The sequence below is a fragment of the Elephantulus edwardii genome, unplaced genomic scaffold (assembly GCF_000299155.1).
Source record: "Elephantulus edwardii isolate Elephantulus edwardi_28Jun2011 unplaced genomic scaffold, EleEdw1.0 scaffold00014, whole genome shotgun sequence".
NCBI lineage: Eukaryota > Metazoa > Chordata > Mammalia > Macroscelidea > Macroscelididae > Elephantulus > Elephantulus edwardii.
The window spans coordinates 5,258,980-5,284,559 of record NW_006399764.1 but is presented as its reverse complement, the minus strand read 5'-3'; the positions used below and the strand labels follow the sequence as shown (position 1 = coordinate 5,284,559).

Here is a 25,580-nt window from a genome sequence, read left to right as displayed (position 1 = left end):
AGTTCTGACACTAGTCCCTGGAAGACATAAAGCATTTAAGTGCTTGACTGATAATTGAAAGGTTAGCAGTTCAAATCGAGGTAGAGGTGTCGTTGATAAAAGCCTGGTGATCTACTTCTGAAAAACCAGCTTTTGAAAACCATAGTATAAACTGACACACATAAGGTCACGATGAGTCAGGATCGACTTGACAACAGCTGGTATAACTTGTAATGTCAATGTAAGTTAAATAAGGTGTCAAAACTGTGGAACACTTAGAACTGTGCCTGGCTCAACATATTAATTTGGTGGTGGTGGTGGTGGTGGTGGTGGTTGTGGTTGTGTACTGTCAAGTCAGAACTGACTCATAGCTGACCCTCCAGAGGGTTTTCAGAGACAGTACATCACACAGGAGGAGATTTCCCATCCTTCTCCCACTGAGCAGCTGGTGGATTCAAACCACGTACCTTTGCATTGGTAGCACGACTCTTGACGACTTAAGCCACCAGAGCTCCCTGTGTATCTAGTAGTAGTTACATTACCTAAAATATTTTATATGAATTCTCATTTGCTGATGTTGGAAATAGTTTGAGAAAGTCTTCATTTTTAGAACCTATTACTTAAGCTGAAGCCCAGGCTATATATATATATATAATATTATATTTCATGTTCTGGCTCGTGGGTTTTTTTCCTGCTATGAATTAGTCTTTCGAAAGTCAAATTTGTCCAAGTGGGTCCTTGCACACTCGTGGTTTGAGAAGAGTAAAGCAGAGTGAACCCAAGTTTGCTCAGCTTATTCATGAACAAGTAAGGAATTTTTAATCTGGAAGTTACTTGTGAACCCACTTAGAAAAATAAAACTAACATCTCTCTGGTGTGTATTTTGGAAAATCTGAGTTTGGTACATACTTTATCTTATCGAATCATTATAAGAATCTTATGCAGTAGATATTGTTACCCCATTTTACCAGTGAGGACGCAGATCGAGAGGATTTAGTTATCTTGTCTTAGCTGGTAAATAGCAACTCTTAGTTTTGAACCCATGTCTGACTCCAAAACCTGGACAGGTCTGCTAGACCATTCTGCTTGCTGGCTCTCTTGTGTCAAAGATGAGGATACAAGATACCCAAATGTGATTAATGTGTGGTCAATTGCATTTCTTGGTTAGACTCTTATGGGAGATCCCAAGATTTAAAAAAAAATAGATTCATTAAATGAATGCAAATACCCAGGATGTCATTTTTTGTTGTTGTTAAATGCTAACAGCTAAGCGCAATTGATAACAGTGCATCTAAATTCCAAAATCAATCTCCATAATAGTCTATGTGTTTCCTACTGCCAAAGGGGCCCTTTAGAGTAGTGAGAGAAGACATTCACCCTGAAACCCACAGCGTCCCTTTTCAGCAGGAAGTAGCTAAGAGAATATGCCATCCCCTTTTCCTTATGAATCAGGGTGAAGTCTCTCTCAGGGAGGAGAGACAGGGAATGACAAGGGACACACTGACAAAGGAGATTAATCAGAACTGGCTTTGACAAGCACTGTGGCAATTTGACAATTAAAACAGACATTGGGTGGGGGGGAGAAGAACTGAACTGGGGAGGAGGGTGGAGAAAACAGTGCAACAATGAATGAATTAAAACCCAAAATCTCTGTAAATGTTCATTCAAACGAATAAAATTTAATAATAAAAAAAGCAATTCTGCCAAGAATAAAACCTTAATGTCTAAAGACTAACTTGATTACTAAAATTGTATTTAGTTCTTCCCAAGCCCTTGAATGCTCCAAATGTGATCGACACTGGACATAACTTTGCTGTCATCAACATCAGCTCCGAACCTTACTTTGGGGATGGACCGATCAAGTCCAAGAAGCTTCTGTACAAACCTGTTAATCATTATGAAGCTTGGCGGCATATTCCAGGTAAGGCCTGGGCACAAAAGGATTGACTGAGAATCTTGCACCTGGAAAAGTGTATCCCCTAGATATGGAAATCTCTTTTCCCTGTTTGATCCTCTACCCAACATGCAACTCTAGGAGAGTTCCATTTCAAGAGTAGAGAGAATACAGAATTAACTTTTTGGTAATCATTGTATATGAGAGACACACATCAGCTTACTTCAGGGTATTATATTGCTATCAGTATGTGTAACAGTTCCTTCCTTGGTTTCTTTAACTTTTCATACCTGGTCTTAGATATTCTATCTTGCTTGATCATACCGAAAAAATACACATTTTTACTAGAACTATGAAAACAGAACCATGCAGAGCATTCTAGACAGGGGAAAACAATCTTTCTAAATCCTAATGGTGATTGTTGCTTCCTTTCCAAGTCATTTTTCTCTCTCCTTCCATGTGTTGTTTTGATCTGAATGCCCACTTTAACACCCACAGATTGTTAGAGGAATTTGGATCCAAAAGGGTTGAGCTGTGTCCTACTTAGCTGGTAAAAGGGGAGAGGGGTGTGGGCAACTTCCCTCTAACTTCCTGAAGAGTAAAAATATAAATAAGATCTGACAGAATGCCAAGATTGCATGAAAGCTGTTAGCGATATTTTTAAACACAAACCGCAGTTCAATTTGCTTCATGATGTTTATTGATTGATTGTTCTACTTTGATTGTGCTATTTTGTGGGGTGGCCTTTCACAACCATGCTTATGGGTAATGCAAATCCCAAATTAATAGCTTAACACATAGTCTTGCTAAGCTTATGATTTCCTCACATTATGTAGATAACTGAGGAAGTTACAAAAAAGGAGGGGAAGGGAGGGTTTTCTTGGCTTAATTATTCCTGCTGATCTGGCTACATTGAATAAACTCATTATCACATTATTACTGAGCTTTTTGGAATAATTTTTGGAGTCAGCCAGAAGTCATAATCTCAGACACCTAAGGTAGATTGGACGGAGTCCTGTATCCATCAACAACCTAGTAGCAGGTCTTATTAGAAGTCAGATTCACACACACCCCGCCCCCAAAGATATCAGTAGTCCATTGCCATTTTGGTCAAGTGGACCTCCACAAAGTGATCTTCCAAGAACTTTTATCATGTGTTAAGGCAAAAATTGACCTTTGCAATATCCATGGTGAAACAGATTGTGTAAAATAAATAGATAAGGGAACATAAGAAGGAGGTATCATTTGACTGTTGTTGTTGTTATTAGGTGCCATCAAGTTGACTCTTCCCAACATCAACTCTACAAACAACAGTCTGAACCTTGCCCTGTCCTGTGGCATCCCCTCATCTCTCACCTTGTGCCCACTGGTACAGTCGCTGTGTCAATCCGTCTTGTGAGGGCCTTCTCCTTCATTTACTTTCACTTTTCCAAACATGGTGTCCTTTTCTAAGGACTCGCCCCTCCTAACAGCATGCCCAGAATATGTGGGACACAGCTTTACCGTCCTTGCTTCCGTGACTCCTGGGTGCACATTCTCCAAGGCATATTTGTTTGATCATCCACGAGATATTTAGTTCTCTTCTCCAACATCATTACTTAAAGGCATCTATTTTTCTTCTGTCGTCATTAGTCATTGTCCAACTTGCAGATTCATAAAAGCAATCGAAAAGACTATAGCTTAGATCAGGTATACCTTAGACTTTAAACTGACATTATTGTTTCTTAACACCTTGGAGAGGTCCTTGATAACAGATCTACAAATTGCTTGTTTTCGTGTTGTTGCTGATTGCCATCAAGTCGAGCATGACTCATAGCGACTCTATAAACAAAAGGCTCGAAGCCTTTCTATAACTATCATCATTTCTCCAAGTTCATAGAGTTTCCAGAGGCATGTGGTTTAGGAAATGGATGCCACTCCTGCTTCCAAACATGTCTTAAACTGGAGCACCACCAAAAACTGTCCACCATGGGTAGCCACTATGACATTTGAGCCCCCAATTGCACAAGATTCAGCATAACAGCAAACTCAGATTACCTCAGTGCAGCAAATTGACAGAGGAGTGCTGTAAAACTTAGAAGAATATTCCTCCAAAATAAAATAACACTAGACCTTTGGGCCCTATGACTTTTAAATACAATTTGCTTAAGGTGGACTATATTCAACATTTTAGAGTTCTTCACACATGGTTATTACAAATCCATTATTCCTTGTCATTATAAGCAAGAGTGTTTCTCTTGATAGCTTAATCACAGTAAGAAAGTATGTTGTTGTTGTTGTTGTTGTTGTTTTTGTTGTTAGCGGCCTCCAAGAAGACTATGAATTGTAGAGACTATAAACAACACATCTGAACCTTGCCTGTTCTGTCCTCGTGATCTCTGATATGCTTGAGCCCATTTTTACAGTCATTTCCTTGAAAATATTAAAAATTCATCTTTTTTATTGTCCTAATTGATGTTTTCTGCCCCTAAATTTGAATCCATTGAGGATTTGTGAACTTTCTCTGTACAAATGAAACAACAAAGCATTAAGCGGCACAGAAATACAACTACAATGTATACACTATAACCTGGAAAGGCCCCCTTAAAAAGTCTTTTTTCCCTTGTATTGGAAATGGTGAGTCCTAAATTGACTGTTTCTCTAACATGGCATTTTTTTAAAAACCTCACTTTGGTCCACCTCACAATAACAACAATGCGAGTTGAAAGAATGTTGAAGAACGCCAGCATCAGTTTCCTGTACTTTCCCTCTTCTCAGTGACAAGTGAGATCGTGACCCTCCACGCTCTGGAACCTCGGACAGAGTATGAGCTCTGCGTGCAGCTGATCCGCAGAGGAGAGGGAGGGGAAGGGCATCCTGGCCCCGTGAGACGGTTCACAACAGCATCCATCGGTCTGTGAGAGCCAACAGGCATCTATCCATGAGCCGGGTGGGAGGAGGAGGAAGGGGAAAGAGGAAGGAAGACCAGGAAGGGTGGTGGTGGGCGAGTGGGTGGGTGGGGAGGGAGGTGGAAGGAGTTTGCGTTTGAATGGGTGGGTAAAATGACAGGAAAGCTAACAACCTCAAGCCAAGCAGTTCCTGTATTTGGGCTGGACTCTGGCCTCCCTCCCTGGGGGTGGGGGTTCGTGGAATTCCAGGGGGACAGAGAAGGAAGCAGATGAACCTTCAGAAGGGCAGGGACATACATCTCTGAGGCATTGGGATACCACTGACTTCCTGTTTTGCTTGTAGGGGCCCAGGCCAGGACCTGGCCACATAAATACTTCAGAAATCCCAGTGTATTTATTTGCAAAAATAACTTCTAATTTTTCAAAGTAATTAGTTTATGTCATTAAGACAGCCGCAAATTAGTTTATCTGAAGAGCCACCCTCTTCTGCACTGCCCTGACCCTCAGATCTGCTTCTGAGGGACAAGTATTTTAAATTCTCCAGTTATTTCTCTGTTTTTCTAAATCAATGACTCTCAAAATTTAGCATTCATCATAATCACCGGGAAGTTAAAATGTAGATTGACTTGTTGAAAAACTTAATTGAAAGAGAGATTCTCAGGCTCTGGCCCCAGATTTCTAGCAGAGGTGGTGAAGGGGCTGTAGAGTTTAGTTTCCAGTAAGTTCCCAAATAATGCTGGTGTTCCTGGTTCTGGACCCACATCTTCTAAATAATATATTAATATTTCTTGACACATCAATGTTCATATCTACTTACTTTCTATTGTGCTAACTGAAGACCCTTGAATCTGTGAATTCATTTGTGAATATCTCCTGGCCAGTGCTTTACAATTTCAGGTCCATATATATTTAACTCGTGCTACTATGAAAACAAACCACTAGCTCGACTCATTGGAACTAACTCATAACTGATCTCCAATGGGATGTTGTTCTGTTGTGTGCTGTTGAGGCAGAACTGACCCAGAACTGACCCTCCAGTGGGTTTTCGAGGCAGTAGATCTTTTGGGAGGAGATTTCCCATCCTTCTTCCACAGAGCAGCTGGTGGATTTGAACCACATGTTTTTGGGATTGCAGCGCACCTCTTACCACTAAGCCACCAGAGCTCCCTCCAGTGGGGTTTTGTTGTTGTTGTGTGCCATAGAGTCAGAACCGACCCGTAGCTGACCCTCCAGTAGGCTTTCAGAGGCAGTTAATTGCATGGAAGGAGATTGCCATCCTTCTCCCTTGGAGCAGCGAGTGGGCTCAAAGAGGCGGTTAACTACACAGGAGATGTTCCACCTTCATTTTTGTGGAGCAACTGGTAGATGCAGACTGCAAAAGAGGCATCCTATTTCAACTACCTATAGACTAAGCCACCAGGGAATGGATTCTCCTCTTCTCTGTTTTAGAAATGGAAAAAGTCTCAATAGGGTTCATAATTTGTCCTTGACGATGCTTCTTATGTATGCCAAGTCTCGAAATTTGGAAACCAGCTCTTCTGATTTCATATCTTTTTGCTTCTCTGACTTTTATTACTTTTACCAAGGAGTCTAGAGGTGCCATTTCCATATGCCAATGAGCAGACTTTCCCACTTTCTGGTCCACTCATTAAGAGCAGCAGGATATGAGGATTTAATAAGAAAACTAGGAAGTACATCTGGCTCTCTCTCCTTCAGGGACTATCCGCTCCTATCAGAAACCTCCTTCCACACTAACCAGCCAGTTTTCACCTGACCAGTGTCTTTGGGGAATCAAATGAGACTCAAGAGGCCTCTGGCACTCGTAGAGACATACCACAAGAAATGGCTTCACTTGAATCCTTTGGGTTGTGAGTGCAAAAATAAAACCAGAAAAAAGGAGACACCTTGATCAAGACCTTGATCAAGACAAGGACCTCTGGTGGCATAGTGCCTTCTGTGTTTCACAGCTAAATGAAAGTTCAGAAGAGGTCCAAATCCACCAGCTGTTCTGAGAGAAATAGGAGACGATGCCTCCTATGGAGATTTATAACTTCGCAACCCCCTGAAGGAACCAGGCTGACGGCCGCTTGGAGCTTGATCACGGCACATAAATTAGAGACTAAAGGGACCCCGACAGCTGTGATCAAAGGGCCCTCGACTCTGCTCAGGTCTATGGTAGTTCTCGCCCAGGTCATTGTTGATGAATCAAAAGGGGAAGGTCACACTCTGACTCAGATGGAAAACATGAAACACTTCACAGCCCCACACTGTACGGTCTTCAGGCCACGGAATATCGTCCAGCCAGGATGTATTTCGAGGTCTCTTCGAGTATATCAAAGTGGTTCTCAGGCAGAGGTGGGAAGGGGAATTTTGAAGGTTCTCTTTTTTCCCATCATTTGAATTTTGCTGATGTTTGTTTTCTTAATTCATCTGACAGTTACATTATTATAAATGTGTTGACTGAGATGGTGAAGGCCGGGAGGCTAGAAGGGGGGGGGGAATGAGCGTGTTTAGAGCACATGGTAGAAAGAGGTGAGTGGGGAGAGGCGAAGGGCCAGTCAGGGCGGTTTACTGAGCTGCTCCTCTGTACCTGGCACAAGCTTAGGAAATGTTCACGTATTCTCCCAAACAGTGACCCTGTATTCTACACTGTTGTTCTTGAGGGCCTGCAGAACCACTCCGACTTGCTGATTTTAAAATTTCAGCTTTAAAGATTAGCAAACGGAGTTTACATCACTTCTCTCAATGTGCTAAGGTTGTAGGGGAAAGACCAGGCGGACTTTTAGCATGATGTAAATAAAGCAAATTCATTACCTGATTTCTGGATCCCTCTAAAGGAGTTCTGGTGGCCTAATGGGGAAGGAGCTGTGTGGCCACCCCCAAAAGCATGTGATTTGAATCCACCAGCTGCCGCATGGCAGAAAGATGGGAAATCTCCCATGCAGTTGGCAGCCTCTGAAAGCTCACTGGAGGGTCAGCTAAGAGTGAGTTTTGACTCAAGGGTAATGAGTTGGTTTGGTTTCCACTCGTCTACCAGCAGTCAGAACTCCTCCAGTAGGAGCTCCTTTCCAGGTGAATGGAAACGGGTCATGGAGAAGACGTTCCCCTTCGCCTCAAGAGATGGAACAGTGTTCCTCAGTCCCTTCTCGTTATTGCTTTTCTAAAGAGCTTTTGGAGGAACCCTGGTGGCAAGTGGTGGCACAGTGGTTGAGGGCTTGACTGCTAACCGAAAGATTGGTGGTTCGAAATCACAGGATAAAAATGTGGCAGCCTTCCTCCATAAAGATTAAAAGCCTTTGAATCCCAATGAGGAAGTTCTCCTCTGTCCTATAGGGTCACTATAAGTCTGAATTGACTAGATGGGACCAGGGGAACAGATCTCTCTAAGTAGCTGCTAAAGATATTTGTGTTTTAACAAGTGTCCTACTGTGAAATTTAAATACCACAGACATGCTCTGTATGGGCTTATGTATTGTCGTATTTTGTAAACCATTATAAAATAGCTAAGGGAGCTCTGGTTACCTGATGGGTAAGGAGTTGTGCTGCTAACTCAGAGGCTGGTGGTTTGAATCCACCAACAGAACTGTGGGAGAAGGATGGTCACTCTCCTCTCACGCAATTTACAACCTCTGAAAGCCCGCTCGAGCGATGAGTCATTTCTGACAACAATGAGTTTGAGACGTTTTAAAATTAGATATTAAAATTATTTTAAAAATGTATTATTCTTGGTAGCATAAAAGAACTTCTTTCCCCTTTAGCTTGTGTTTCTTTGGTTGTTTGTGAAGTGGCATATTATTCAAGAAGCCAGTTATTCTTTGAAGCTGCCCTTTTGCGAATGCCTTTATCTCCATCCTGTGAAAAAATAATCATCTTCCTGCTTTCTCCTAGGCCTCCCTCCTCCAAGAGGTCTCAGTCTCCTACCCAAGAGTCAGACCACTCTAAATCTGACCTGGCAACCAATATTCCCAAGCTCAGAAGATGATTTCTATGTTGAAGTGGAGAGGAGGTCCATGCAGATGAAAAGTGACCAGCAAAATATCAAAGTGCCAGGCAACTTAACCTCGGTACTCCTTAACAATTTACACCCCAGGGAGCAGTACGTGGTCCGCGCCCGCGTCAACACGAAGGCCCAGGGGGAATGGAGTGAGGATCTCATCGCCTGGACCCTCAGTGACAGTAAGTAACTCCTCCTGCCCTCGCCTTTCTAGGCCAGCATTTAGCTGGTGCCCTCTGGGTTCCTCTCGCTTTACTTCCAGTTTCTTAGCAGTTAATTCACTATGAGGGAAAGGCTTAGTTCCCTCCTTTTCCACCACATTTCACAGGTGTATGCACCTGGGGGTTAGATGGTCAAGTCCTGGACTAATGACTGGAAGATGGTAATACAAATGCACTGAGAGGCTCCTAGGAAGAAAGGCTTGATGATCTCTTTCCCAAAGGTCACAGACACAAGAAACCCTAAAAAGCAGTGATCCACACATGGGGTGGCCCTGAATCAGAATTAACTTGGCAGCAACTTTGACTTATTTGTTTTACTATATTATATTAAAAGGCTTCATCAATTTGTATAATTGGTCCTCTGGTGGTGGTATCCGTATGAATTATCCTTCTAACCCAAAGGCTGTGCCTCTCCTGAGGCTGCAATCAATGAGGGGAAAAGCTGGGCCATCTGCTTGGGGATGACTGACAGCTAGGAGTTAGAGTTGACCCTTCTATGGTGAGCTTGTGTGATAAAATTTACCCTTTTTTTGGTAATTTAAATTATGAATATAAATAAGCATTGCCAGGATGGATGGTGAAGAGATTGAGATTGTACACAGCTTTAGTTTGCTTGGCTCCATAGTCAACAGTCTTGGCATCAGCAGCCAGGAAATTAAAAGGCGCATTGCCATGGGAAAGTCTGCTGTTAGGGACCTCTCCAAAGTGCTGAAGAGCCATGGTATCTTTTTGGAGACTAAGGTGCGTCTGATACAGGTCATGGTCTTCGCAATCACTTGTTATGCATCAGAGAGTTGGACAATGACCAAGGAGGATAGAAGGAGAATTGATGCCTTTGAGCTGTGGTGCTGGAGAAGAGTATTGAGAATACCATGGACTGCTAGGAAAACAAACAGATTTGTCCTGGAAAGGGTTAAACCGGGTGGCTCCTTGGAGGCAAGAATTCTGAGGCTCCGTCTAACATACTTTGGACATGTTGTGAGGAGAGACCGGTCCTTGGAGAAGGACATCATGCTTGGGAGGGTGGAGGGACAGCGCAGGAGAGGAAGGCCCTCTATGAGGTGGGTTGATTCAGTGACTGGGATAATTGGGATGGGAGTGTCAGAGACAGTGCAATTGGCACAGGACAGAACGGAGTTTAGGGCTGTTGTACATAGGGTCGCTATGAGTCACAAGCGACTCGACGGCACATAACAAAAACAACAAAGAGCTCTGATGGTTGAGTGGTAAGGAGCTGCGGTCCCCAGAGTTTGGGGATTGGTCTGTGATGTCGGCAAGTTTTTGCAAATCCATAAGCATGAATTTCAATCCATCAGCTACTCTGAGGAAGAAAGATGGGCAATTTCCTCCCGGGCCATTTACTGCGTCTGAAAACCTGCTGGAGGGTCGGCTATGAGTTGGCTTGCTCTTGATGGTCCCTAACAACAATAACAATAGTTTGTTTCATTTCTTATACAGTGACGGTTCAGGGGGTTTTGAATATCGCTTTTGAAACAGATGTTGACCATTTACAGATGAGTCTTTCCTAATCTTGACAATCAAATAATTTTGCTTGAAAATTTTTCTTGAGATTTCTTAAAATTATTTTGAGTAAATCTGTGAGTAGTGAAATCAGTTTATTTCCCAATTGAAAAAATTGGCAATTCAAATTATTTGGAATATCTGGGGTTTCCTTGTAGTATGGAAAGTTTTCTGATCATTAATAGAGAGTCTGTTTGGACTCTTAGATGAGAACGGTGTTTGCCTTTGGAGCCTGAGAGGACCAGCATTCCTTGACCAGGCCAGTTGTCAGTTTAGTTGAGAGCTTTTGGTCGCATGCCACCTCTTTAAGTCTGAAACTATCTTCTGCTTTGCAGTGTGAAAGTGGGCTCGATGTGTCTCCAGCCACTTTTTTATTAGCAACTCATGGAAATCTGGACTGTTTACTCAGAGGTTAGAGAGGCTCTATTAGCTTAAAAAAATGGTGAAAGTAAAAGGCAACAGAACAGTGCAAAGTTTTAATTTTTAGATAGCTAGCAAGGTTGAGTATCTTTTCTTATGTTTGTTGAGCATTTAGATTTATTCTTCTGTAATATACCTATTTGTACTTTTCCCCCATATACTTTGCCTTTTTAAGAAGTTCTTGCTTTCAGTCCTTTTAGTTCATTTAATTTTGGCTACTTTTTTTTTTTTATGTAGACTGGACTGCTAGTATATTCTTCCACTCCTAATTTATTTCAGCCTTACTTATGATGTCTTTTATCTCAAAGACAAGTTGAATTTTGATGCAATTATACTTATCAATATTTCTTTTATGGTTTATGCTTTGTTGTATTTAGTTTTAGGAATTCTTTCTTATCCTAAGTTCATAAATGTATTTTCTATGTTGGGGTAGGTTGTTTTGTGTTTTTTTTTCCAGAATAGTTCTTGTGTTTCTGTTTTGCATGTTTACATCATTAAGATACAAGATATTATTATGGTGTTCTGGTGCAGATAGGATTTTAATCTTATTCATTTACATAGGAAAACTCAATGATCCCATTAGCAAATATTTCATAGAATAACAGCGTTAGTGATTTGTGATGCTTTTTGTATCATGTGCCAAATTCTCATATTTGTTTTGAACTGATTTCTAGGTGCTCTGTTCTTATCCGTTGACCCATATGTCTGCTCCTGCATGATTTCCAGCCCACTTAAATTGTTCCAGATTTATAAAATGTCTTGATAACTGAGGGATGAATCATGATTTATATATCAAAATTGTGCATCATAGGTATTCATGAACTAACTCTTCTACCTGAATTTTACCTTCATTAGAATGAAATACTATAAGAATATAATAGTCAGCATTATATTTGTGGAATTAAATGAAAATTAGCTAGTAGTTACTGTACCAGAAATATATCTAGGGCAAAGGTGGACACTGCAGATCATATGCAGAGACATGGCAACGAAGCCTTTGGACTATGTAAACCAGCCTGCCAAAGGTTACATCCTGTTTCTGTGACTTAATAGCTGTGGGACTTGGGCAGAGACACTTAGCATCTTTGAGCCTCAATACTTTCAGTAGAAGTATTATACAGAGGAAATGAATTAGTATATGGAATACGCATACCCCATTATGAACACTATCCAAATAGCTACTCTTCTCAACAGCATCAAGAATGGTGGAACCTAGGATTATGGAGTAACAGAAGTGATGAAGTCTTAGTTGAATACTTAGCAAACCAGACTAACTCATTAGAGTCCAGTTCATTTCTATTCATAAGCACCCTGTAAAACAGAGCAGAACTGCCATTAGCCTTGAGTTCCCAAAGCTGTACATCTTTATGGAAACCAACTGCCAGATCTTTTCCCTACAGAGTGGCAATGCTTAATCCAGTGTGCCACCATGGGTGCTAATTTAATATAGGGATGGCAGTAATATGACATCTATATTGCCACATTCCCTTCCTAGACCCTTTTGCTGAGTCTGTAATGGCATCCAGTAGCCACTACCAATCAACTGGAATTATCCTTTTAGAACATTTGCCACCCATAGTTAATAATGAACTATGTGAATGAGCTCTCAATAGCACAATAATCTAAGCCTTTACAGTATCTTAAGTGAAACATTATCTGTTTTAAAATTTCTAGTTCTCCCTCCTCAACCTGAAAACATCAAGATTTCCAATATCACGGACTCTTCGGCTGTCATCTCTTGGACAATCCTCGATGGCTATTCCATATCTTCTATTATCATCCGTTACAAGGTTCAAGGCAAGAATGAAGACCAGCACATTGATGTGAAGATCAAGAATGCCACCATCACCCAGTACCAGCTCAAGGGCCTAGAACCTGAAACCACTTACCAGGTGGACATTTTTGCAGAGAACAACATAGGGTCAAGCAACCCAACCTTTTCTCATGAGCTGATGACCCGCTCAGAATCTCAAGGTTGGTGGACAGGTATTTACATTGGGCTACTTGGGGATAGCATCAGAAAAATACTACTCTCGTAGGATATTTACCGTTTTGCTTACCACATGACTTAATTACTTGTCTTACCCAAACCCTCAAGACCCCAACTGATAGGCTAATCCATTCCCAGATTTAATGATAGAACATGTACCACCTGGCTGGCCTTTCCACAGAATGGTTGATACTTATTCTGTCCTTAAACCTGGGAACAGATTAGATTATCCTATCAGCTTATTCTCCACTCCATGGCATAAAAAGAAAGCTCTGAAGGAATAGATATAAATGTTGGAGGAACAAGCTTATAAAACTTGCTGACAGAGGCAGACTTAAGCTGGTGCACAGTGATAAATGACCATCCATGAAAATGACCTCATTTAGCTTCATGCTATTCGACATTTTCTTTAATTTCTCTGATCTGGTTTGTTAATGTATGACTACAGCTCTACCCATAACTCCCTCTGTAGAGAGAATATTGTGGTTGTGTCCCATGGAGTCAGAACGGACCCAGAGGGACCTTCAAGCGGGTTTTAAGAGGCATTAAGTCACACAGGAGGAGATTGTCCATCCTTCTCCCACAGAGCCACTGGTGGACTTGAATTTCATGCCTTTGGGTTAGCAGTGCAATTTCTTACCACTAGGCCACCAGTGTTCTCTCGGAAAGACTAGGATAAACTTTTTAGGTCCTTATCCTTTTAGGGTGCAAAGCTCACAGCTACACCCTTTAATGGGTGATGTAAGCTGTTATATTTGATTATGTGAAGTCCCCAAGATGTGGATGGAGTTGCAGCATGTGATTCTTTCACTTTGTTGGCTGTGTGAATTGCACCAGGTGCTATTCTGCACTGCACAACATGCAAAAGGAAAAATAGATCGACAATGAGGAGTTGTTAGGTGCCATCTTGCCCAGAGAAGGACGAGCAGTCTCCTCCCCAGTGATTGTCTGCCTCTGAAAACTCACTGGAGGGTCAGCACACAACACCAAGTTGATGATGACTCATGACCATTCTATGGGCCACGCATCTGAACCACGCTTCGTCCTGCACCTCCTTGTGAGCTGTCAATGCTCATGCCCACTGAGGCAGTCATTGTGTCGATCCATCTAGTGGATGGTTTTCTTCTTTCCCTGGTCCTCCACCTTTCTTATTATGATGTTTCTCTCCAGAAAGGCTGGTTCCTCCTGTAAATACACCCAAAATAGGGAGATGAACTTTTGTATCCCTGGTGTGTCCACTTGCTGTACAGAGGTAATGCGTGGTGGCTGTGAAGCTAAACACTGTGACACCAATGTGTCAAATTCGAGAATGGTTACCCATAGTGGACAGTGTTTGGTGGAGCTCCCCGATTAAAACAAGCTTGGAAGCAGGAGTGGCATTCACTTCTGAAATAGCTTGCCTCCGAGACCATATGACCATAGAGAAAGGATGAAAGTTAAACAAGCATTCAGGTTTTTCGTTCATAGGGTCACTAAGAGTCACCTATGACTCGATGGCACTTAACAACAACAACCACCACCCTTAACTCTAAGGAGCTTCTTCAAAACAGGTTTGTTCATTCTTTTGCCAGTCCATGAGATAGTCAGTACTTTTCTCCAGCACCACAGTTTAAAGGCATCGACTCCTCTTTTGTCATCCTTATTCATTGTCCAATTTTCAGATGCATAGGAAGCAGCAGTTAAAAAGACCCTGACTTGGTCATGACCTTAGTATTTAAAGTGGCAGTGGGGAAAGGAGGTGGAAATGGTAAGTTTTGCCAATTTGTACTTTGGCTTGAGTCAGTTACAGAAAGCCTATCAGCACTCCAAAGCTCTTTTATTTTGTGTGTGTGTGTGTGGGGGGGATTATTAGGGCTTGGAAAAGAAATAAATCACACTGTGTTCACACTGCTGAATCATTCCAATCTTTGAAAATGTCCAAGAAATGATGAGGCAGCCAAGTGTTCAGATCACAATCCTATTAAATGCACACATTTTATCATTACCTTTTGGTAAAATGTATGAATGCCATAAATCCAAGCTATCCATAAAATACAGGTAGGAAAAATAAGAAGGTACCGTGAAAGAATAACCACCCATAGCTAAAACTGACGCCTCTCAGTGCATAAAGGTAGAAAGAAATGCACATAATCATATGAGAACATAGTTACAAAGATGAGTTCATGCACCACATGCTGTTTTAAAAAGAAACTGTATTGAGATTAATTTTATTTCACTTTAAATAAAGGAAAGGAAGGATAGAAATAGACCATAGCTAGAGCCCTTAAATTTCATGATTTTTTTTTTCTCTTGTCTCTTCCTCCTTTTACATATCCTCCTACAACCATCTCTTCCCTCCACTGTGTATTTTCTCAGTATCATGTATCTGGTTAATTATTCTTTATGTTATTTGATAATGTTCCTCTACTTGAGAGTAACACTTGAACAGATGGTGGTTAATAACTTGTACATTGCCATTTGCAAAGGGCTTTAGTACATGTAGATTTTGTAAGATCTTTTAAGAAGTCCGTGAGTCAGACTCATCTCCACTGAAGTTCAGAAAGGAAATGAATGAATAGCCCAAGGCCCCATAGCGACAGTAGCAAGACGGAGGCTGTCGTTACAATCCCATCCTGCTGTCTTCCCCCTCAGACGGTCTTGGCCCATCTTTACCTGCACTAATGCAGCTGTTTTGTCTCTGTTCTCGGCACAGCTGGAGAGAATCTGGGAGGTGGGAAGATGCTGCTGATAGCCATCCTCGGCTCCGCTGGAATGACCTGCCTGACAGTGCTGTTGGCCTTTCTGATCATGCTGCAACTGAAGAGGGCAAATGTCCAAAGGAGGATGGCTCAAGCCTTCCAGAACGTGGTAGTTTCTCATCTTCTTACCAGTCAATAGGCACACATTGACACACATGTAGAACCTTCACTTAGTGGGTGGAGACGAGAGATGTGCTTGTAAAAAGGAGTATTTCCCTTAGGCAAGTCTCATGTTCTCTTCGGCTTTCATTATGAAATGGGTGATACAAAGGCTCACAGTTCAAATCCACCAGCTGCTCGTTGGGAGAAGGATGGGGAATCTCTGTTCGTGTGATTTTTCTCCCTCTAAAAACCTGCTGGAGGGTCAGCTATGGGTCAGTTCTGATTTGATGGCACACATCAATAACAAAATACAATCTTCTGTCCAAACTTGAACAATTTTGAGGTTAAAAGGTAATTTTTTATAAGCATGCAGGAAATTAGCCTAAAACAGGACTACTCCAGCCAAAATGAGATGCTGGTCAACCTATGATAAGTCACCAGAGTGTAATCTTTCAGTAATGAATGAAACTTTTTGGTATGGAAAAAGAAACGTAACTATTTTCTCAGTTTGATAGGTAATAATGTATTGTAGTAGCCAATATTCTTATTCTTCTCTTCACATGTTTCCTACTCCATATATGTATAATGAATTACACAGACATGTGTTTATCCTCCATTCCCATATGCTCCCTCAGTATCCAGTTGTTACTCAAGGCACTTGGCATTGACTCAATCTTTCACCTAGAAATTTCTTTTGACCAGAAGCAAAGGTCTATGAGAGCATACCTGACCAATAGGTTCCCAACCTGAGTCTGGTTTGTGTACGACAGCCTTAGTACTCCTCTAATGTGTAGCTTCAGGATCCATGACATTAATTCATACCTAACTTTAAAATTGTTAATTTCAAACATTGATTACAATAAAATGCTTTGAATGAGGTAAACATTCCTAAGTACATAAATCTCCAGGTTCCTTTCAGTGGAAGAGAAGCAGAGCTCCATTGTCTGTTATCATTATACTGGAGCTGGCTAGAGTTGCTCCTGAAGAAGGGCCAGCAAGTGTGTTAAGTATATTGAGTGCATCAAAGCTTAGGTATTTTATCTGCCAATATGTACATGGATGCAGAGACAAGGAAGACACTGGATTTTGTTATAAGTATCCGTCAACCAAGGGCCAAAGTCTTTCCCAGATTAAGCTTGAGTGATTCCAAGGTTTAGAAGCAGGAGAGAGGAGACAGAGAGGGGAAAGAGCCAAGAGTGGACTGGGTTGAAGCTAGGAAAGCTTTCACTTAGGCATAGCTTACAACTGTTCCAGATAGGATCGCCAAGTTATTTTAGAACAGCTGCTCATTCCACAGCACACTGGGGAATGGCCAACTCAGGGATGGCAAAGATATAACATAACTTGGTCCTTATCCCTGACCTGTTGCAGACATTACTAATCAATCATGGCATGATTGTCCACTGTGATCTAGAATTCTGTCCGTGTAGCTCACCAGGCAGTAACTACCGGTGCATTAGAGCATGCTTGTGAAATTCAATCTATTTCCCACGTCTACTCTAGAATTATACATCTCTTTCTTCTTTTATCTGATGTTGCTACAAACCAGGAGATATTATATACTTTGTATTGTGAAAATTTTTGACATAAACTTATGAAAAAAATTCTTCCCCGCCCCACCAGAGAGAAGAACCAGCTGTGCAGTTCAACTCAGGGACTCTGGCCCTGAACAGGAAGGCCAAGAACAACCCAGATCCTACAATTTATCCAGTCCTTGACTGGAATGACATTAAATTTCAAGATGTGATTGGGGAGGGCAACTTCGGCCAGGTCCTGAAGGCACGCATCAAGAAGGACGGCCTGAGAATGGACGCTGCCATCAAGAGGATGAAAGGTCAGTGCTTGGCCGGATCGGGCCAGCGTCGCACTAGGGTGGGGAGCAAGCTCGGCTTCCTGTTGAATCTTTCCTCCGAGGCCTTAGGATCTTTAAACAAAAACTTGGCTTGGTGTCAGATGGAGCTTCTTGTGCACAATCGAAGGTGGTGTCTCTTGGAGTTTGCGCCTGTGTTAAAGCCAGGATGTAAACACGAAGTCAGGGGCCATTGAGACATCACAGTTTTGATTTCACAGGATGTGCGATGATAGATTCAGATTAGAGTGACACACCGCCGACTTGCAGAAGCATCATTGTTTGTTTGCTTTAAGATTGTGCTTCTCCAGACTGACAGCATTTGAAATCCTCTGTGGGACTTGTCAGGAAGCCTAGTGAGGACTCCACCCCCAGATTTCTGGTACAACTCCTTACCACTAAACCACCAGCCCAAATGTCTATTGCTCAAACAAAGGCCAATTATTCCATTCTTACAAACATTGAGAACTCACTAGAAGAGAGAGGCTGCAAACCTGGAAATGAAATCTTTTTATTCAACTCTGATCTCAGCTTAATAGAGGTAATGATACTTAACAGGACACCTGGGCATAAAATTTTCACGAGGGCAACGTCTAGTTGGGCTATTGGCATCTCATTAGGAGATGAGATAGAAGTCAAGGTTGCTGCTATAAGACACAGAATACCAAACCCCCTCCAGTAGTGTAGAGGTTGAGAAATTCTGCTATAAACTCTGTGTGTCAATTTTCCAGACTTGCTGGCACTTGACTGAGGGCACCCGGGAGTCCTAGAGAGCAGGAGGGGGCATTTCACTTTGAAGAGGTGTGTGGAGTGTGATCATAACCCTTGACTTTCTTCCAGAATATGCCTCCAAAGATGATCACAGGGACTTTGCGGGGGAACTTGAAGTTCTTTGTAAACTTGGACACCATCCAAACATCATCAATCTTTTGGGAGCATGTGAACATCGAGGTAAGGAAAATCTTCCTGTCTCTCAGGCTAGATTTTGTTTAAAGCACATTCCAAATTGAGGTGAGGAAGGATAATAATCATCAGAATGTCACATCTTTGTTTTTAAAGTTGTCATTTCTATCTGAATGTCTGAGTGCCAAAGTTTGAGCATCTGAGTGTGGGCATCTTTGTGGACATAGGGAGGCTAAACGTTTTGGATTTCTCAAAGCTACCCATACCCCTCCTAATAGAGAAGTCTCCTTATTACTGGGGCTAAAGGAGTGGGATACAATGATTCTTCCTACTTGCCTGCCTTTTAGACTTGTCCAGCAAAACTAAGGAAATCTGGTAACTTGAATGTTAAATCCTTACATTCCAGCAATCCACTGCAATGCAAAAGCATTCATGAGTCTTAGATTAAAAAGAATAAGCTTGATTCTGATGGTGCTCTATTTTGAAGTATTCTCATGTAAAATTAGAATGATATACCTATCCTATGTAACACATACTCTAAAATTTATATTATTAATTTAATATTTGTTGTGTAAATTTACATTATTATAGTACTTATTGTGTACTTTTGATTGTAACATGAATGATTTGCTACAAATGAGTAGGTAATATTAATGAGTAGGGTGACCTCTGCATCCTACATGAATTTGCAGTTTTTCATCTATGTGCAAATGTAATGTAATTTCTCGTGGAAAAGTTTACTCTCCCAAAAATCACTCCATGCAGCAATTATTTACAAATCTTGACAACTTCTTGTTGACTTTGCAGCACAAATTCCAACAATAGAAAAGAGCCTACTTCCTTTTCCTCAATTTATTAAACTAAAAATACTGGTGTTTGAAATTCTTTGAAAAATACGTCATTCTATGGTCCAATAAGAGTGTAATTATGAAAGTCACAGCACATCCCTTAGATCATAATGAGGTAATAGCATTTCTTTTTTTAAGTTATTTCCTGAAAATAGTAAATAGTGTAAGATAGCAGCATATAAAAATTAACAAAATAAATAAAAACCAAATCAGCATCATCAACAAAAGAAAATTTGTATTTTTTATATTTGTATTTTTAAATTTGCTCCTTCAGCACATTACCACACAATTGGCTGCCTCTTAAAATAAATAAATCTGCTTTTAAAAAAATAATACAGCTTTTTAAATGGAAGGGTTAAGTCCTTTTGCTATATTTGACATTAACATATTATTATTTTTTAAAAAATAATCTTGAGGAAAATTAGAAATAAATGAGAATAACCCTTATAATCCACTTTAAATTCTCATATAATCCTAAATCTTCCTGTCAGGAATTCCGTAATTGCATTCTACTCCTATTACTGAGACATGGGGACCTCATGTTAAGGAGCTGTGCTGCTATTCCAAAGGCATGCTGTTCAAACCCACTAGGTGCCCTGCAGGGAAAAAAATGGGGAAGCTCCTCCTAGCAATTTACTGCCTCTGAAAGCCCCCTGGACGCTCACCTATGAGTGAGCTCCCGTTAGACAGAAGGCAGCTTTATTAGGGAAGGAATCCTGGTGGCACAGAATTTTTAACGTGCCAAGTTGTTAACTGACAGATTGGCGATTCAATCCCACTAGCAGCTCTGACAGAGAAAGAAGCAGCAGTGTGCTTCTGTGAGGATGGTAACCTTGGAACTCCTAGAGGGCAATTTGCCATTGGTTAGAATTGCCCTGGGTCAGAAGCGAATCAACAGCAATGAGAGTATTAACTAAGGAGCCTTTTGATGATTCAAGCAGTTAACATACCCCACTGCTACCTAGAAGGTGGGAGGTTCAAGTCCACTCAGAGGGCCCTTGGAAGAAAGGCCTGCCAATCTAGTTCTGAACTAGAACTGCCTTTGGAAAGCCGAGGCAGCTCAGTGCTACTCTGATATACATAGGTTTGGCATGATTCAGAGATGACTCAATGGCTAGTACACCAACATTATTACCAGGCAGGAGAAAGGGTTTTAGGAAGTCCACTAAGTTAGTCTGCGTTTGGAGAGAGAGAGAGGAAAGGAAACGGATCAGGAGGTTTTGTTGTTGTGGTGGTGGTTGTTTGTTTATTTGTTTTTGAGGATCAGAGTTTAAATGTGAGCTTCTTCAAATATTACAGGAAGCTGGGTCTTTTCTTCCTCTTGTCTCTCCCTCTGTGTTACTAAGGTTGGGACCACTAGATGTGTTTCTTTTAAAAGTGGAGCTTAAATTCAATTCCCCAATCCCCCAGCAAAACTCAGAATTTTCCCAGTTGTTTAGACCACTTCGTTCGTTGTAGGTTACTTGTACCTGGCCATCGAATATGCCCCGCATGGGAACCTACTGGACTTTCTGCGCAAGAGCCGCGTGCTGGAGACCGATCCAGCCTTTGCCATCGCCAACAGCACTGCCTCCACGCTGTCCTCACAGCAGCTGATTCATTTTGCCGCCGATGTGGCCCGGGGCATGGACTACTTGAGCCAAAAGCAGGTATGTTCAGAGGGCCTCGCTGTGGGCATCTGTTCTCTGAAAAATTTGCTCTGTCTTCAGAGTTTCTATATTTTTCAATCAACAGCTCATTTTAATGCTTTCCTTCAACCTCCCAGTTTTTATTTATTATTTTATTTTATTATTTTTTGTGTGTATACCGTTAAGTCAGATCTGACAGGTACAGGAGGAGATTGTCCCTCTTTCTCCAGCAGTGCATCTGGTGGATTTGAACTGCGCACCACTGAGATTGCAATGTAGCTTCTTGCCACTAGACCACCAGAGCTCCCCAACCTCCCTATTAAATAAATAAATAAATAAATAAATAAATAAATAAATACATACATACATAAATAAATAAAATTAACCTTTATTTTAGAGCAATTGTAAATTTATATAAAGTCTCCTTAATTTTAATCTGTTTGCAAATATTCCACCTATCTATAGAAATTTATACCCAGTATCGTTAGTATATATTTGTCTAGTGAATTTCACCCTCATCTGTATTTCCCAAGGTGCCTTGTGCATGTTAGTTGGTCTGATTCCTGATAATATACAACCGCAGAGGTGTTAGGTGGCAACCGGAACATTCAGTGACCTGCATTTTGTTTTCTGAAATACTTCTAAGATGTAGTATATCTTTTGGCAGAATTCACAACAGAAAATTTGGGGGAGGAACTTTCAGGAAACTGGACTCTGTTGGGATATTTTAAAAACACTTTTTTTATTCCCCAAAACTCTGGAACCTGGAGCTTTGACCTAAAAAAAGTAGAATGATAAAGCAAGTGTTACATGGAAGATGAATGACTTTTGAAAACATTTCAGTTTATCCACAGGGATCTGGCTGCCAGGAACATTTTAGTTGGTGAAAACTATGTGGCCAAAATAGCAGATTTTGGGTTGTCCCGAGGTCAAGAAGTATATGTGAAAAAGACAATGGTAAGTCCAGCACAGGGATGCTGACCATGTCCGTGACCCTGTTACGTGTGACCAAGTAATTAACATGCCAGCCTTAGGGTAGGGTCTGAGGGTTCAGGTCTGGTCCAGTTCAGACCCGTGGACTTCTCTCTAAGGAACTTTTAAGGAGATTTTTACAATTTTTTTTTAATGCACAATAAAAGGGTGGGGATGGGGGTAGGAGGGAACACTGTTAACATACTTTGCATTAATCAAGGATATAAACAAGGTTTGTTAATCATATGGAAGCACTGAAGAGTTATTGGTAGTATGTCACTTGTTGCCTTAAGTTCTCCTTTTCTTCTGCAGGCCTCAGTCAAATCCACGTTAGTCTAATGATATTTACTTACCAAAAATGTATTTCAAATACAGAACCCTTAAGGTAGTACTTTTCTACCTTCTAAACAAAATCCCTGGGAAACGTCCAAAGTCACTACCAAGTCCAGAAACAAAACTAGCCAAGTGTAGAACAAATATGCTTTATTTAAAATGTACACAGCTATGAATGGGGGTGCTGAGGCTTACCGCGGCATCAGCCCTGAACAAAGAGTAGGGTATGTATGCAACCTTGGACAGTGGGGGCAGTCAAGGCAGTTTCAAAGGCCTGGAGTTGTTTCCACCATACCTGCTTTTAGATATCAATTCTCTCCTAGGGCAGGTCATAAAACCATGTCTAGAGGTAAGCATAATCAAATGATTTGCTATTTCCTGGAACACACAGACATATTGGAATAGGTCAGAAAGTTAGCAAAATGGAATCACTGTGGGTTCAGTCACCCAACTATAATCTTAGAGGAACAGAGAAGCAGAACTCAGTCCACTTGGGGGGCCCATTTTAGGATGGGAAAGCCCTAGAAATGTCACCCCCCCCAGGGACATCTGATCATATGTCACTCTATTCTTTCCCTGAACACTGGGTGGAGCCAGACAGGATGCAGGACATTGGGCAACAATCATTGTGGCCTCCAAGGGTCCACTCGGTCGACTTCAGCACAAGGGTCATTTCTCTGAGGCCTGGTGAACATGGCCTTGGTGTTCTTCCAGGAATATGCCAGTTTTAATAAGATATGGAGAGAGGCCCCCTTTAGCTTTATCCAAGGAATCCTGGTGGCACAGTGGTTAAAGAGCTCCATGGTTATCCATTTGACCCCACCAGCAGTTCCACAGAAGGAAGATGTGACAGTCTGCTCCTATAAACATTCACACCTTAGAAACCCATACGTTTAAAAGGGACTTGTGATTAAGGATAATTGTCATGACAGGAGTCCAGAACGAAGGCTGCATCATGGAGTGGACCTGAAGGAAGGGATTGTATAACAATGAAAGAATTTTTCTTTTACTTTTCAAAGAGAAGAGTGAACTGGGGGGTGGGGGGAAGGGGTGGGCAGGGAGAAAAGTACAACAATGAATGAATGGAAATCCAAAGTCTCTGTAAATTTTCATTAAAATTAATAATAATAAAAGAGGGGACAAAAAAAGAAGCCCATAGGGCGATGCTGTTCTGTTTTGTTCAAGTGCTGTGAGTTGGAATGAAGTGGTTATGGGGGACCTCTGCTAGCCCTCCTGTTGTTGCTGTGTACCATCAAGTTGGGCCAACTCATAGCTGACCCTCCGGTGGGTTTTCAGAGGCAGTTAATCGCAGCTGGTGGCCTCCAACAGCGTTCCTGCAGGATTGCAGCACAGCTTCTTGCCACTAAGCCACCAGAGTGGGAAGGAATTGTGCTGTCAACTCCGATGCACATGGTTTGGATCCACTAGCTGCTCTGCGTGAGAAAGACGGATGATCTCCTCCCTTGTGATCAACTGTCTCTGGAAACCTACTGGAGGGTCGGCTATGAGAGGTCCCAACTCGAAGCTACACTACAACGTGAGATGGAATAGACTTGATGGCGGGGAATTTGTCTTCTTAAAGAAGCAAGACCTTTCCCTCTCTGCCTCCTCTTCATGCTTTCTGAGTCCTCCCTAGGCAACCAGGATTTCCCACACCTCCTTCACAGAGCCCCCTTTTCTGCGTTACTACTCTTGCATTTAGAAGATGTGATAACCTGGATGAAGGAGATTTTGATATTAATCCAGACTGAGTAATAGGCAACCTCAAAGCCTAGGCATTTAATTTGGTTGCCCTAGTGCATGATAAGTGGCAGGATACATTATTTGGAGACACTGTCAGGGCTAAGGAGGAGCAAGGTGAGGGAAGTGTAGGGAGGACCTGGTGGAAATCACCACTAGAGGGTAGAAGGGATACCCTTCCTGGCCCAGTTTTTTTTTTTGGTGGTTTCCCTCCACCCCCACCCCCAGTTCACTCCTCTCCTTGAAAAGCAAAAGACAAACTCCTTCATTGGTGGCCCAGTTTTTTAAAATAAGACTTTACACTTTGATTGCACCTTAGAACCATCTGGGGGAGCTTTTAAAACTAAATACAGATGCTGAATCCTGCTGACTCCGTATTCTGATCCAGTTGTTTAGGGGAGGATATAGCATGAGTGTCTATTTTGTTTTGTTCTCATCCCCGCCCACTGCTGTTGAATGAATTCTAACTCCTGGTGACCCTCTGTGCTGTTTCCGAAATTGCACATCTTCAGGGAGAGGTTGTTTCTCTTCCTCCTGTGGACCACCTTGTAAATCCTAACTGCCAACTTCAAGTTGACAGTCAACAGGTGACTTTAATGCACTGACAGCCTTACACTAAGTGGTTTGATGTGGAACTGTCATTGATTAACTTATCCATCCCCCTACTCACTGACTGTCCACAGGGTTTCCTGCTTGAGCTTGGCTTTGGGGTAACAGAGCTCCCTGATATACACATAATGTACCACTCTAGCAGTGGATACATGTTATGGGAAAAGAAAGCACAGGGAGAGGCACATGGAACCAAGCCCAGAAGACCTACTGGAGGAGACAAACTCTTGAGTTTTATAATAAAGGTCAAATGGGTGTTGGAGATGTAAAAATGCATTGAGTCTCACAGAGTGAGCGTTGCATTCAAAAGTCTAGGTGAAAAAGTCTAGGAGAGGATGAATCAGAGCTGACAACTCATTGCATCGTGGGTAGGTGGTATGGGAGAATGCCTGCTCCAGCTATCTGCAGGGGGTTGACAAATAATACTCCTGCTTTTGCCCCAGACCCATGATTAGTACAGGCTGAAATGCCACTATGAAAACTTAGGAAAATTCCTGATAGAAAGCACTCTTTCAGTGGGGTTTATATAATTCCTGGGTAATATAGAATAGAGGGGAATCCCTCAGATCATTGAACTTGAGGAGCGTGGAGATCAACCTCAGAAGTCAAACCTCACAGCATCCAACCCACAACTCTTTTCCCAATGTGAACTATTTTGATGGCTCATCCATAGAGAGGGTTGCATTGCAAATCCAAAGGCCATGCATCTCTGACAGTTCAGATCCACCTTTGGCTGTGCCTGAGAAAGGTGACCATCTCTTACAATTAGCACCATCAGAAACCTGATGGAGGGTCACTATGCATCTCAACTGATTAACAGCAGTGAGTTCAGGACTTAGTAAGCTTATAAATTGGGAGAAAGATACAAAAAGTTAGGACCAGGCACCCAAACAGAGAGTGATCTCTAGTTCTTTTTATTTTTAATTTTTCTTCTTTTTTTCCCTATAATTA

General features: G+C 41.7%; 1 protein-coding gene across 1 annotated transcript in view; it reads left to right on the top strand.

Moving 5' to 3' along the window:
- The window catches only part of TEK (TEK tyrosine kinase, endothelial), a 112,977-nt gene that overhangs the window by 78,062 nt on the left and 9,335 nt on the right, over nucleotides 1–25,580 (top strand). The window contains exons 11-19 of the mRNA XM_006881335.1: nucleotides 1,739–1,900; nucleotides 4,631–4,765; nucleotides 8,650–8,937; nucleotides 12,592–12,891; nucleotides 15,600–15,754; nucleotides 17,371–17,581; nucleotides 18,437–18,547; nucleotides 20,806–20,996; nucleotides 21,819–21,932. Coding sequence (XP_006881397.1) covers nucleotides 1,739–1,900; nucleotides 4,631–4,765; nucleotides 8,650–8,937; nucleotides 12,592–12,891; nucleotides 15,600–15,754; nucleotides 17,371–17,581; nucleotides 18,437–18,547; nucleotides 20,806–20,996; nucleotides 21,819–21,932 — 1,667 coding nt within the window. The remainder of the gene's footprint in view (nucleotides 1–1,738; nucleotides 1,901–4,630; nucleotides 4,766–8,649; nucleotides 8,938–12,591; nucleotides 12,892–15,599; nucleotides 15,755–17,370; nucleotides 17,582–18,436; nucleotides 18,548–20,805; nucleotides 20,997–21,818; nucleotides 21,933–25,580) is intronic.